At 36.8% G+C, this 14,164-nt stretch overlaps 1 protein-coding gene across 1 annotated transcript in view; it reads right to left on the reverse strand.

The window, feature by feature from the left end:
- Window positions 1-14,164, reverse strand: part of RNF13 (ring finger protein 13) — a 156,392-nt gene that overhangs the window by 56,951 nt on the left and 85,277 nt on the right. The window contains exons 5-7 of the mRNA XM_034661834.1: window positions 5,730-5,817; window positions 4,439-4,465; window positions 1,570-1,608 (exon numbers count right to left, since the gene is read on the reverse strand). Of these exons, the coding sequence (XP_034517725.1) occupies window positions 1,570-1,608; window positions 4,439-4,465; window positions 5,730-5,817 (154 nt within the window). The remainder of the gene's footprint in view (window positions 1-1,569; window positions 1,609-4,438; window positions 4,466-5,729; window positions 5,818-14,164) is intronic.

Consider the following 14,164-nt stretch of genomic DNA (forward strand, 5'->3'; position numbering starts at 1 on the left):
GGGATAGGCCAGTGATGGGTATTAAGGAGGGCATGTATTGCATGGTGCACTGGGTGTTATACGCAAGTAATGAATCATGGAACTTTACATCAAAAACTTGGGATGTACTGTATGGTGACTAACATAACATAATAAAAATTATTATAAAAAAAAAGAGGAGGGGACAGAGAGAGAGGGAGAAGCAGACTCCCTGCTGAGCAGGGAGCCCAATGCAGGGCTCGATCTCAGGACCCTGAGATCATAACCTGCGCCGAAGGCAGACATTTAACTGACTGAGCCACCCAGGCACCCCATAAAAACAAGTTTTAGAGTTATAAAATCTTGGTAACCTCGGTAGAGTACATTTTTTTCACTTCCAGATTGTTTTGTTTTATGCAAATATAATCATTCATTCTGCTCATTCGCTCCCTTCCTCCCTCTCTTCCCATCCCCGCCCCTGTTTCACAAAGACACATCCCATATAAGCCCCAGGAGGGCAGGAACAAACATGGTTGGTAAAGGAATATTTAATCACTATTGTTATATCAGTGGGATCAATAAAAATTTTATATTTTTATATCAATGGGACCATATAATAATGGAAAAAAAGTATAAGGTGTTTTCCACTTAATGATACACCTTGGATATCCTGTCATGTCAACAATTATTGGAAGTAACGATACTTCCTTGAGTTATGATATCTGAAGAGATGTAAAAATTTCCTCCCCTTAGTCAGAAGAAGGGGAGAAGTGTATGCAAATATGAAATGCCATCTTGGAGACTGCAATATTATTTATCTACTGAAAACAAAACCAAACATGTTCTAGTCCTCAAAATACTTTAAAAAACACTAAATTTTAGTTCTGCTCCACAAAACGACTCTGAAATACACACTGCCAATAGAATGGTCATGATATCATAGACAAATTAACAATTTAGATGGCCAACCCAACCTCTCCAGATTCATATATCCAACTGCCTGTTCAATATCTCCACTTGATTGCCTAATAGATGTTTTAACTTAATGTTTCTCAAATGGGACTCTCACTGTCTTTTTCCTCTCAGTCAGCTCTACTCCTTGTCTCTCTCCTCTCTGTAAACAGCATTCTGTGTTCACCTAGTTTCTCAGGCTGTACACCTTGGAATCATTCTTGACTCCTCCCTTTCCTTATTTATTCTATCAAATCCTATCAACTTCAAAACAGAGCCATAATTCCATCACTTCCCATCACAATCACTGCTAATATTCCAGATTACCACACCTCTGGCCTGGCTACTGCAGCAATGTTCTGACTTGTCTCTCTGTTGGCAATCCTGCCTACCTTTCACCTTCAATATATTCTCCAGAGAACAGCCAAAGTGATCTTTTAAAATAAAAGATCACCTCACATATCTGTTTAAAAGCTGCACATAACAAATTCCAAAGTCCTATAAATACCCAACATGATCTCGCTACTGGCCCCTTCTCTAACCTTATCCTCTGCCACTCTCTCTGCCCTGCTCACTATACTCCAGCCACTGTGGAGTATTGTGGAGTATTGTGGAGTATTGTGGAGTATAGTGAAACACCAAATATGCTTTATCTTTGAGCTTTGCATTTGCTTGCTGTTCCCTTTCCTTGGAACACCGCTCCACAAATCTGCATGGCTCAGTCTCTCGCTGTAGACCTATGTTTAAATGTCAAAGCCTAATAGAAGCCTTCTCTGACCATCCCATCTAAAATGGCCACCCTCCTCTCACCCCTGCCACTCTATATCCCTTCAGCCTGACATGATTTTCTTTTTTTTTTTTTTAAAGATTTTATTTATTTGAGAGAGAGAAAATGAGAGAGCACGAGAGAGGGGAAGGTCAGAGGGAGAAGCAGACTCCCCAATGAGCGGGGAGCCCGATGCAGGACTGGATCCTGACCTAAGCCGAAAGCAGTCACTTAACCAACTGAGCCACCCAAGCCCCCTGACAAAACATTATCACTACTTGACATACAGCATATCTCTTTGATTATGTGTTCATTTCCTCTCTCCCACCTTAGAATGTAATAATAGCAGCAGTAATAGCTGAGTAGCCATAAATGATTATTATTAATGCAGCTATTATATAATATATAATAAATACATGATAATATGATTATTAGATAATAGCTAGGTAACAACTAAGAAATAGGCAGTCTTCTAGAAGCTTTCTATGTCTGAATTCATTCAATCCTCAAAAACAACCCAACAAGTTAAGTGCTATTATCATTCCCATTTTACAGATCAGAAAGGTGAGGCCTACAGAGTCAAGGTAACATTCCCAAGGTCACACAGCTAGCAGGTGATCCAGCTGCGATTCAAACCTTAGCAGGCAGTACCCAGAAGCCACACTGTTAACTACTGCATTCTGCTACTGCACTGAAAGATACGAGAGCAGAGCCTTAAACTGTTTCATTCCCTGCTGTAGCCATGGTGCCTAAAATAGTATCTAATGAAGAGTAGGCTGTCAAAAAATACTTGTTGAAGGAAGACNAACTACTGCATTCTGCTACTGCACTGAAAGATACGAGAGCAGAGCCTTAAACTGTTTCATTCCCTGCTGTAGTAGCCATGGTGCCTAAAATAGTATCTAATGAAGAGTAGGCTGTCAAAAAATACTTGTTGAAGGAAGATGGCAAGGAAAAAAGAAGAAACAAACCCAGACATATTGATAACCTGTTCTGGTTATACAATTAGGAATTTGCACAGCTTAGACTCAAACTTGAGGCTCTGTCTCCTAATCTAGGCTCTTGCAACTCTGCCATGGCATGGGTTTTCTCATATACCTACTCTCGTATGATCTTCACAACCTTGTGAGGTCAAGTAAAAACTAAAATTATTCACACCTTTAAGGTTAAGTAACTTTTCCAAAGGCACAGGCTAGTTCATATATTAACTAACCTAGAAGAATAAACCCACATTTCCTGGTTCTAAAGCTGGTGTTTTCCCCATTACATTCGGCTACCTCCTGAAGATGACAAATACTATTGGCTCATTGAGTTAACCCATCCTACGTCCTAGCTGAAATAAAAAGAGACAAATTCCTTGTGTGAAATGTTGGCAGCAAGGAGCTTTTAAAACTTCCTTTTGTTTCCAGACACTAGAATGTCTGCTCTTAGGAGAACATGTGCAATATTCTTTGTGGTTTTAGACTAAGCCTTAAAAAGGGGGATAGATACATGCCTCTTTTAATGAATCCATGCCTTCCTTTCCTCTACCAAGTAACAGCAAAGATGAAAATGGTAAAGATCTTTACAACATTTGTTTTTGAATATATGAAATGTCCAAAACACACATACACAAGGATAGGGCAAACTATCACAGAAATAATCCAAGCAATAAAGAACCAAAATTCTGAGCAATCTTTGAAATGTAATAGCTCAGTTGGAACATTTCCATGGCAACAACAGGATTACATGGTTATGTGCTACTTTTAACATTTAGCACATTTTCCTTAGGAACTGGCATGATTACCACAACAAGGTTTCATGGTATTACAAAGACAAAACAGGTATTAGACAAAAAAGGCACTCCCTGCTTGCAAAATTTTTATTGAAAACATGTAAAAAGAGTAAATAGTTTACAAATATGAATCTGTTTAACTCAAAACACCTGAGCAGGTCCCAAAGCCTGCTAAACACTGGGCTCAGGACTTCAGCAAAACATACAAGGAGTAAGTAACTTGCTTCAAGTTATACAGCTGATACAAGTGAGAGCTTCAATTTAAACTCACACCTATTTCTTGAGTATTTATGCTTTCCATTTTGCTAGTAATGTATAAAGGTAACAAAAATTACTGACCTGGTATATACATATCTTTTAAGAGAGATAGTTAAATGAGAAGAAAATTGTGTCAAGTCTGCAGTACCAACAGAACTAGTTTATTTGGCAAGTAAATTACCTTCATCAATTCCTCTAATTCCCAGCAGTGATTGTTAAACTTTTTGTGAAATGCTAGAACCTCCTAAAGGTACTTCATGCATTATAATGATTTAATCAGCTAGAATGTTAAATAATAATTTTAAATACATATAGAAATTAACAAAGGAACTTATTGCCAAGTTTTACTTTTTATAAATTATAATTTTGCCTCAGATTCTCCTAGGGGTAAGAAGTAAAGGGTTCTACTCAAACAACAACAACTAATACTGTCTTAAGCTATAAAAAATTTAGTCAAGGACTCCAAAATATTTCCTATTGAGGATCTAATTATTTAAAGTCTTAAATATATTCTAATGTAGGATACCAGTCCATAGCTTTATGTCTGCTCTTTGCTCCAAGCTCTTTCTTGCCCATGAGACTCAATGGCACTTAGTAGCCAGACGTGTTATGGTTATGTGCTAGAAGAAAAACAAAAATAAAATACTTAATCATTAATGTTGGCAGTGTGTTTTGGGTTCTGAACCCAATTTTCAATGGACATATGGGGGATCTCCCCCACACCATGCAACAACTCAACTCAATTCTGACATTATCTACTTGGAGATAGCATCAGATTCCACAGGTTAAAGGTTTAGTCTCATAAGACTGCCCCCAACCCTTCAGACACCAATTTTAAGTCCAGGTTATCACCTGTGCTTTTGATTCACCGGCTACAGGTTAGAGGTTCCACTGATACTTCCCTCTTGGGTTCAATTAATTTTCTAGAGTGGCTCACAGAACTCAGAGAAACAATCTACTTACCGGATTAGGTTTATTATGAAAGAATACAACTCAAGAACAGCCAGAGGGAAGAGATGAGTAGGGCCAGGTGTGTGAGAATGGACATGGAGTTTCCATGCCCTTTCCAGGCACGGAACTCTCCTCAAATCTCCACATGTTCACCAACCTAGAAGCTCTCTGAACCCTGCCCTTTTGGGTTTTTATGGAGACTCCATTACACAGGCATGATTGATTAAACCACTGGCCACTGGAAATCTATTCAAACTCCAGTCCTCTGCCTCTCCCCAGGGATGGGGTGTGTGTGTGGCGGGGGCGGGGGTGGTTGGGACATAGACCGACTAAAAGCTCTAACCCACTCATCACAGAGTTGTTTTTCCTCGCAGTCTGCCCTCATCCTTAGATGGGGTCCCAAAGTCACATCATTAACATAAAAAAAGATACCTTTATCACTCTCACCAAATTACGTGGAAGCATACAGTTTAAAAGTCACTGGTTAAAACCAGTTATTTGGTTAAAATTGGCTCATTTTCCCTACAAGCTAATATTTGGTAGGGAATAAGGGAAAACATTCCCATTTTGAATGAAAAGCTACAGGCATGTCAATGTATGTTAAGAAGCTAATAACCAACTGGTGTAAGAAAGTACAAGTATGTGGCTTTGAAATTCTATAAGAATACAGTAGCTACTTAGTATAGACACATATACTTATATTTAATATTGTAAATCTATAAATAAATCACCAGAATTCTTCTATGGGATCCTTAACTTCCTTAACTCAGCATGTTCATCTCTATTAAAAGCTTTGATTTTCTCTTGGGTTTTGCCGAAACATCAACACATCTTCTAAAATGAAACACAAAGGTAAAAGAAAACAAAACAACTAACTGTTCAGAAAAGAACAAGTCAATTCCACTTCAGTATGAATAAAATTGTCCCAAGAGGGTTAGGATGAGTGACCTTTGTGAAAGAAAAAGAAATTTTGCTTTTTAAACAAAAAATGAGAGGGGGAAAAACCTTGTTAAGTTTTGGTTTCAAAAGATCTGTCAAACAGGAGAGAAGAAAAGTGATACCTGTACTTACTGTCGTTGGATCCCATGCTAATGAGGTCATCAGAGTCAACATTGTGAACTATGGCTGCTTTGTATCCTGCTCTCTGTGCATTTAAAACCTGCAAGTCAGAAAACAATCACATTGTGGGGAAGAGAGTGCTCTGTCATACAGTCCCTCAACTTCAATATAAATCAGCAAATCTATACCCTGTGTCTAGGACTAGACTATGTACATATGTAAGAATGGATCTCAAATATGTTCTTGAAACATAATATGCTTTATAATTGATTATCAATGACTTTGGATATCTTCGTGATTTCATTCACGGCCTGAAGTGAATGAGAAGCAAATAAAGGATAGATAAAGCTAAAATACTAAAAGGATCCAAAGCAATAAACCCATCTAGCTCTAACAGGTAGAGACTTGCTATGATCAGGCTCAAGAGTCATCTGCCCTTTGCATTCAAATCTACCTCTGCTGCTTATTAGGGGAATAAAGTTGGACAAATTATTTTTCTTCATGTGGATTAATCAGAATAATTTTATCCTATCACTGAAAAAAAAAAAACGCAAAAACAAAAAACCCAGTCTGTAGGCGATGAGTGCCTCAAGGAATTAGCACCTGTGAAACAGCTTCACAGAGTAGGCACTCACTAAATATTACTCATTCAAGAGTAAATGTATAAAATGTGCACTCAAATAGCCCACATTATAACATTACAAACACAAGAAAGAAAATTAGGCGGAGATTTTTTAAAAAACTGACTAAAGTAGCATAAATAGTTCACCAACACAGGACCTACTGCTCTAATGCACGGTAAGAAAATTAACCAGCCAACAAAATTACAAGGAATGTTTTGCAGTCCTGCAAGAAAATGTCAATAATCAAGAAAGTTTGCTATTTTTTTTGTTTCTATGAGCATTTTTATTTTTTTAAAGATTTTATCCATTTATTCAACAGAGATAGAGACAGCCAGCAAGAGGGAACACAGCAGGGGGAGTGGGAGAGGAAGAAGCAGGCTCACAGCAGAGGAGCCTGATGTGGGGCTCGATCCCACAACGCCGGGGTCACGCCCCGAGCCGAAGGCAGATGCCCAACCGCTGTGCCACCCAGGCGCCCCTCTATGTGCATTTTTAAGTACCCAGCTAAAATGGAGAAAATGCTAGCTCCAAAGCTTCTTCTACATAGATATTACTGCTTTTTCAAGGGGAAGGAAAAAATACTCTTAAGAAGGAGATCATAGTTTCTAAATCTTATTTCTTATTTATTACTTATACATTATTATTTATTCATTCTATTACCATAGCAGAAGAGACTTCACTTAGCTTTTAAACAAAAGTATACTTGGTTGGGGTTGCTATTAGTTTATTTGATGCTTTAGTGACCATTTTAACTGTTCCCAAAAAGCTAACCTAGTAACTGAGGAGAAATGTTCCTTTAAGACATTCAAAAAACAACTGTTCCCAGAGATACAATTTAAGAAATATAAAATTTATATCAAAAGCTGTTCTCTTCTAATAAAAAAAAGTTTTAGCTTTCTTTTGAAAGCCAATTAAGGCACAGTCATTGAAATTACATGATTTAACCTGTTTCCCTGCAAAATATATATTTGTGAGCAAAGATACAACATGACAGGACACACAGAAAGGTGGTCTCAGGAACCATGATAGAGTAAAAAAGTTCAATTCAACTAGTATTTGTTGAGTTTACATAATAAAATTACATAAGGTCCTATGCAGCACAGTGCAGAACTCAAAGGTGAATCAGAAACAATCATTGTCCTCAAAGAGATCTCAATACTTAAGGATATCCATAGAGGTCAGGTACTTTCTTGCCTCTATTTGCTCATGCTATTATCTCTGTTTGGAATAGGCTTTGTCTTCTGAATGCCTATGGGGACTTCAAATTCCATGACCTCATGAAGCCTGCCCTGTTCCATGCCCTACTGTACGTGTTTTCTCAAGCACCCACATAACCACTCCTTGCTTAGAGTATTTATATCAATTTGTTTTCATTTTTCTTAAAGATCTTATATAGTGCCTTATATTATACTTATGTATACATGTACTATTCCATTAAAAAAAAATATCTTTCATGGGGTCCTTAAATCTCCTGCAGTTGTCTATGCGTGCACTTTTCTGGTAAGAAGGGATAAAGCCATCATCAATTTACAAAAGGCTTTCTGAACCCCCAAGTGTTAAGAACCACCAATATAAATTAATGGATTTACAACAATCTGCTACATGTGTAATTAAATCTAGCCATTAGATTCTTAAAACTGCATGGAGCAACTGAGGAGAAATGTTTCCTTCACACATCCAAAACACAATTGTTTCCATAAATATAATATAATATTATATCAGTATAAGAGGCTGTTCTCTGCTAACAAAATAATAAAATTCCTAAAATAGAACACTTAGAAAACCACTAAAATAGGCAGGAATTTTGAACGTACAAGTGTGAATTCCAAAAACTGGAAACATGTGTTCAAAAATTTAACAAGAAGTCTTCCTTAAGGCTTTTGTTGTTTTTATTGATCTCTAAAATAAAGTATTAAAATTAAATCAAGAAACACATTAACATATGGACCAACAGATTTACGAATACAAACAAGGAAACTATATCCATGTTTATGAACTACAAAACTCGTGCGTCAAATTAAATTACAGTTTTAACTAAGCAGCAGCTGGTATTTTTAAGAACACGAAGCAGAAATAAAACCTAAGTCATTTAGTAAACATGTGCAAAGTTTCACATTCATAAAATGCAACCTCAAACACATGGTGTCAGATGGAGGCAAAGAACTCAAAGATTCATGAATAAAAAGCATGCACCGTGAACAAACCTAAATTCCAAAAGAGATATCAAAACTGAAAATTTCATGAAAAAGCCTTCTGAATTGTATTGCCAATTCGCCTTTTTAAGGAGACTGATCAGAGCCATTAGCTCAAATTGTGGTAAATGCTCTAAATATTTTACATCTAACAAACAAATAAGCTGCAACTAAATTATGTAGACCAGGCGGCACCTATCCAAGAGTTCTAGAGAAATACGGGATTGCTGGCTTGTAAGTAGCCAGTATGTCCGAAGATAGCAAACTGCTAATGGAAAAACCTTCAGTAAGGTTCTAAAAGGAACCCTGGAAATGACACAACAGTTCATCTTATTTCCAGACGGGACAAATTGGTAATACTGTCACTATTAAAACAAGCCTTGTAAGAAGAACTGATTGAGCTGTCAAGATCATAAGTAGAGATCTTTTACAGGATACAAAGGCATGAGAAGCTGGGAGGAAACTGTTGATAGAATACGTGTAAGAAGGCTCCAGACTAAAAGCTATAATGAATAAAGGAAGCTTCTATATGCTGGTGCTTTAAATATACTATCTCCAATACCTAACACACCTCAACAAAGTAGAGGAAATGAGGAAAAATGAGGTAAGTGAAAAGTGCCCTACAATCACATTTAGGCAGAGCTGAGATTGGAACATAATTTTATCTGATTAGACAGAGAAGCATGGGGTTTCCCAATGAAATCAGGAGGAGAACCAGAATTATTAATCTTAACATTTTACAAATGTGTGGGAAAAGGAACTGAACTGAGAAATCACCAAAACTTAGACAACATGATCATAAAACCTTGTGGGTCAAATGAAACTTACATGCAAAACAGAGTATAAGCCAAGAAGAAAAGTGCTAAAATATTGTTATGGAGTTTATGGAAAGTTAGAGGGGAAATACTTAGTGGGTAAAACGCCTATCACAGATTTTATGGGACCTGAATTATACTTTATCAAAGAGAAGAAATTTGAGCTAACAGTAGAAAAGAATTGGGGGAAATTTCTCGTATGATAGAAAAGAGAAAGAACAAAAGGACGTAGCAAGTCCTATTAAAAACGAAACAAAACAAAACACGGTTGGCATTACTAAATAAAGAAGAATGTTACTGAAAGGAAGATCAGCAGAGAAGTTAAAAATATAAACTCCCGGAACAAGATTACCTGGATTTGAATTCTGACTCTGTCATATACAAGTTGTATAAATTTAGGCAAGTAAGGTAACTTCTCTGTAACATGAGCCTGATAATATATCCAACTTAAAAAGAGTTATTCTGAGGATTAAATGATTTAATATAGGTAAAACACTTAAAGTAGACAGTACCTGGCACTTATTAAATAAGTGCTAGTTATGAGTACTGTCACTGCTATTGATTTTTATTGTTGCTCTTGGAGAATCCAAGGTGAGAAGAAAGAAAACAAAGGGCCAGATTGTGCAGGACTACCCTGAAGACCACTCCGAAAAACAGACATGGGGTCTACTGTGTTAGGGTTCACAGAAGGGGCTGACATGGCTGAGGCAGTATTTTAGAATAAATCTGGTCTACCTAAATTGAAAAGAAAGGAGAAACTGAAGATCTGGAGCTGTTATGAAAAGGCAAGATAGAATGATGGCAATGATATGAAAGAACACCAGCTTTTATTCTTCTTCATAAACTACTTTTTGAACCTAGGAAACTTGGGGAATACGCTTAAACAAAAATGGGAAAGCTTGAGAAGCAGAGCTTGTTTTCACAAGGGAAGTGAAAGGAATGCCTCAGAGTACACTGTATGGGAAAGGTAGTGAGGTTTCTATATATAGATTTTTCTAGGTAGATAGAATACAAATAGATTAATTAGATTTGAGATAAAAATTTAAAGATTTTTGGCAAATTAATTCACTCATTCATTCAACAAATATTTGGAATAAATCTAGCCACCTGGTTGTTAAAAATAGCTAAACTTTTTTTTTTAAGATTTTATTTATTTATTTGACAGAGAGATAGCCAGCGAGAGAGGGAACACAAGCAGGGGGAATGGGAGAGGAAGAAGCAGGCTCCCAGCAGAGCAGGGAGCCGGATGTGGGGCTCGATCCCAGGACCCTGGGATCACACCCTGAGCCGAAGGCAGATACTTAATGACTGAGCCACCCAGGTGCCCCAATAATCAAACTTCTAATAAAACATAATCCATCCACAGTTTTACATTTCTTATAGTCTTCAAAACCCCTTTAATATCTTTACGTGAACTAAGTGTACTTTGTTTTTCCTCTGAGGGGAGATGCTACACATAAACAGACCTATATATATCTCTAAACTATATACCTGCGAGAATGGTAAAAATTCAACACAGCTGACTTTCCTTGATGGAAAATAACCTTGAAAAGAACCCAATTATTGACAGCACAGACACTTGTAACAAGAACATTTTTTTTTATTTGAAACACATTTCGAGTTCTAAAGTCTTTATCTGAATTATAGATTTGTTTTTTCCTTGAATGAAGAATAATTTGTAACATCTGAACAACAGTGAAAAGGCAAGCTCAAAACCAGGATTATTTTGGACAGACAGGTAACATTCCATGAACACCATACACATATCTCCTACAGATGACCCATGTTTCTAAGAACATCTGCTTTCAAGTGATGGGACAAAAGATGTCTGATTCAAAATAGCAGCCAATTTCAAATATATTCTCTTCTAATTTTAGTGATAATACAATCCTAAGTATAGTTCATTATTTCACCATCTTATCATAAGTGTAAAAAGGTCATTTATTTTTAACTAGGAGGCTGAAAGAATATACTGAAATATGTCAGATTGTAATTCATTCAGAATGAAAATATGATTTAGAGGTAAATTTCTATGACATGTTATAATTTTATTTACTAAAACAAGTAAAGTAGTAATAGAAGTAAAACAAGATGTAATAAATATTAGGGAAATTCTACCTGGAAAGTCTACCTGGCTTGGGTATAAATATAAAAAAATACACCTATCTCAAGATGCATTGTAAGTGCTTGACTAGTAGGAAGAGAATGACTAAATTTAATCATGATACTTTCAGTGACTTTAAAGCATCTTTTATTTTCTTTTGGCTCTCAATCTACTTTCCTGCCCCAGAATGAACTTGAGTTCACACTTCATACTGACATTTTAAAATATTTCTACATTATTAGTGTTATCTAAAAAAAACCCCACAATCAACATATTTTCTGGTAAAACACTGAATGTTTTCTCCTGAATAACAGCAACAAGAGAAAGATGTTCATTCTCATCACATCTATTTCAGCATTGTACTGAAGTTCTGGCCAATGAAATAAGGAAGGTGGGAGGCACGGGGCAGTGGGGGTGGGGAAGAGAGAAAGAAAGAGTGAACGTAGATTACAAAAGAAGATGCTCTTTATTTGTAAGTTGACATAATCATCTACTTAGATGAATTAATAAAAGGCTGCAAGAGGAAACACTTGAGTTTAGAATTCTGAATCCAGCTTAAACTTCCTTCAAAAATGAAGGTGAGGAGCACCTGGGTGGCTCAGTCAGCTGAACAACTGACTCTTGATTTTGGCTCTGGTCATGATCTCAGAGTCCTGAGATTGAGCCCCAAGTCGGGCTTAGTGCAGAGTCTGCTTGTACTGACCCCCCACGCACTTGCTCACTCTCTCTTTCTCTCTCCCTAAAATAAAACAGAATCTTTAAAAAAAAAATGAAGGTGAAATTAAGACATTTCCAGATGAACAAAACCTGAGAGAATCTATGTCAGTGGCCCTGCAAGAAATATCAAAAGGAGTCCTTCGGGCTTTAATCAATGAAATGAAGAATAGCCAATAACTTGAATCTACACAAAATAAGTAGCAGCAGTAAATATAACTACATAGGTGTTATGAAAACAGTATAAAGATATTTTGTCTCCTCAGACAAGGGAAACAAGAGCAAAAATAAATTACTGGGACTACATCAAAATAAAAAGCTTTTGCAGAGTGAAAGAAATCATCAACAAAATGAAAAGGCAACCTACTGAATGGGAGAAGATATTTGCAAATGATTTGATTAGAAGTTAATATCCAAAATACATAAAGTATACAACTCAACGCCATAGTATGTGTTAATGAGGATATGGAGAAAAAGGAATCCTAGTGAACTGCTGGTGGCAATATAAATTAGTACAGCCACTGTGGAAAATAATTCAGGTTTCTCAAAAATTAAAAATAGAAATACCATAAAACCTGGTAATTCTGCTACTAGGTATTTGTGAAATAAGTAAGACAGAGAAAGACAAACACCAAAAGATTTGATTTATATGTGAAATCTAAAAACCAAAGCAAAGCAGAAACGGCATAAATACAGAGAACAAACTGGTTGTTGTCAGAGGCAAAAAAGGGTGAAGATGAGTGGCAAATACAGGTTTCCAGTTATAGAATGAGTAAGTCACAGGGGTGAAAGGTACAGCAGAGAACACAGTCAACGGTATTGTGATAGTGTTGTATGGTGAGATGGTAGCTACACTTGTGGTGAGTACCGTATAACATATAGAGTTCGAATCACTATGTTGTACGCCTGAAACTAATGTAACATGTGTCAACTATACTTCAATTTAAAAAAATGAAAGAAAAAGGATAATCTTCAATTAATGGTGCTGGAACAATTAGATCCCCATATGCCAAAAAACAAAGAATATTGATGCATCCCTTGCACCAAATTCAAATACTAACTAAAAATGAACCACTTAGACCTCAATTTAAAACATAACACTGCGAAATTTCCAGAAGAAAATATAAGGAGAAATTTCTGTGACCTTAGGAAGGCAAATGTTTCTTACTTACAACATCAAAAGCATAATTCACTTAAAAAGAAAAGCGGGTCTCCTCAAAATTAAGAATTTCTTCGCTTTGAAAGACATTGTGAAGAATAAACAAGCCATAGGCTAGAAGAAAATGTTCGCACCATGCATATCTGATAAAGGATTTACATTCCAAAATATATAAAGAACTTTCAAAACTTATTAATAAGAAAACAACCCAATAAAAATATTGGCAAAAGACTGAAGAGACTCTTTACCAAGTAGGCATACTGGTGGCAAATACACACATGAACACTGCTCAGAAAAACTTGCTGGCTGGCTGGATGATGGGGTTTAGCTTTCCTGAAGGTATCTGCTACCTGATTTATTTTTTTATAATAATTTTTTATAATAATTTTTTATTATGTTAGTCACCATACAGTACATCCCTAGTTTGTTTTTTTTTAAAGATTTATTTATTTATTTATTCATTTGACAGAGATAGAGCCAGCCAGTGAGAGAGGGAACACAAGCAGGGGGAGTGGGAGAGGAAGAAGCAGGCTCATAGCGGAAGAGCCTGATGTGGGGCTCGATCCCATAACGCTAGGATCACGCCCTGAGCCGAAGGCAGACGCTTAACCGTTGTGCCACCCAGGCGCCCCTGTACATCCCTAGTTTTTGATGTAAAGTTCCATGATTCATTACTTGGGTATAACACCCAGTGTACCATGCAATACGTGCCCCCCTTAATACCAGCCTATCCCATTCCCCCACCCACCTCCCCTCTGAAGCCCTCAGTGTTTCCCAGAGTCCATAGTCTCTCATGGTTCATTCCCCCTTCTGTTTACCCCCCTTTCTTCTTCCCTTTCC

The sequence above is a fragment of the Ailuropoda melanoleuca genome, chromosome 6 (assembly GCF_002007445.2).
Source record: "Ailuropoda melanoleuca isolate Jingjing chromosome 6, ASM200744v2, whole genome shotgun sequence".
NCBI classification, from domain to species: Eukaryota; Metazoa; Chordata; class Mammalia; order Carnivora; family Ursidae; genus Ailuropoda; species Ailuropoda melanoleuca.